Source organism: Olea europaea, unplaced genomic scaffold (assembly GCF_002742605.1).
Source record: "Olea europaea var. sylvestris unplaced genomic scaffold, O_europaea_v1 scaffold42006, whole genome shotgun sequence".
Taxonomy (NCBI): Eukaryota; Viridiplantae; Streptophyta; class Magnoliopsida; order Lamiales; family Oleaceae; genus Olea; species Olea europaea.
This window is the reverse complement of record NW_019261809.1, coordinates 1-1,014: the sequence shown is the minus strand read 5'-3', so window position 1 is coordinate 1,014 and position 1,014 is coordinate 1. Positions and strand designations below refer to the sequence as shown.

The following is a 1,014-nucleotide window of genomic DNA, read 5'->3' as shown; positions in this document are numbered from 1 at the left end:
CTAATCTAATAATTGATGCTTTAAATCATACTTTAGGTAGTGTTTACAGAATCCAAGAACCAACTTTAGTCAGTGTATGCAGTGGTGAACTCGTTGTAGATCAAGTTAGAAGACGGATAGATTAAGCCTCAGTTTGATTTTGTTAAAAATCAGATATTTTATAAATTTCGATAAAGTTGATAAAATATGTGATTAAAAAGTTGTAGGTCCCATGAAATGTGTGGTTGAAAATGAGTTTTAAGAAACGGAGGCCAAACATGGGCTAAATTGACTTGGCATGTGGTAGATGCTTTTGATCTCTAAGTATTTCTAGCAACGAAAAGAATAAGAGGGTGAAAGGATTCATGTATCGGACCCCGAGGCTTAGTTTGTCGTTGTATATTCTAATCATTCATTTTTCTAGCAAACTCAGAATCAGTTTTATTTTAACCCAGTTTAAGGTTGATTCTGGTTTATATTCATTCTAGAAATAAAGTAGGTTATACATAGCCAGAAATAAACGTGTTTATGATCTGCTAATTGCAAAATTAGTGTTAAAGTGAATCTTTGCCATGTTCCAATTTTTTAGTCATAATCTGTTGTTGCCACAGTTAAGATTTCGAAGGACTAACATATGATGGTCTTGGGTTTTGATATAGGTATAGAGCGGGAAATCAATGCATTACAATTAGAGGTACTCCCAACCTTTTTGATATGTTTCTATATATGGTTTGTACTAATAAAAATAGAATCTAAAATGGATTATCTTTAATGCAGGAAAAGAAACTTGTTGCTGAGATTAAGAGAACTGCGAAAACCGGGAATGATGTATGTAATTTTTGGATTCTCTTCAGCTCTAGAAGACTTGAGTTTACTGTGACTAATCTTTCATTGTTTCTGCATTTTTCAGGCAGCCACGAAAATTCTTGCACGCCAACTAGTACGGCTTCGACAACAAATAGCCAACTTACAAGGTAGTCGAGCTCAGATGAGAGGCATAGCGACTCACACCCAGGTAAATTGGTAAATCATCAC

The 1,014-nt window shown here is 34.5% G+C and overlaps 1 protein-coding gene across 1 annotated transcript; it reads left to right on the top strand.

Moving 5' to 3' along the window:
• The first annotated feature begins 567 nt into the window (after positions 1-567).
• Positions 568-1,012, top strand: LOC111387720 (vacuolar protein sorting-associated protein 2 homolog 2-like). The gene is made up of 3 exons (XM_023012303.1): positions 568-673; positions 757-807; positions 890-1,012. Exons 1-3 carry the CDS (start codon positions 614-616, stop codon positions 1,004-1,006), a joined length of 228 nt encoding a protein of 75 aa, XP_022868071.1. The 5' UTR covers positions 568-613; the 3' UTR covers positions 1,007-1,012.
• Positions 1,013-1,014: the final 2 nt, after the last annotated feature.

Excerpts from the sequence above, each read along its gene's own strand:
- LOC111387720 (XM_023012303.1), top strand. The coding sequence starts at position 614 with ATGATGGTCTTGGGTTTTGATATAGGTATAGAGCGGGAAATCAATGCA. Across the intron at positions 674-756 it reads TCAATGCATTACAATTAGAG|GAAAAGAAACTTGTTGCTGA; the intron begins GTACTCCCAACC and ends TCTTTAATGCAG. Across the intron at positions 808-889 it reads CTGCGAAAACCGGGAATGAT|GCAGCCACGAAAATTCTTGC; the intron begins GTATGTAATTTT and ends TGCATTTTTCAG.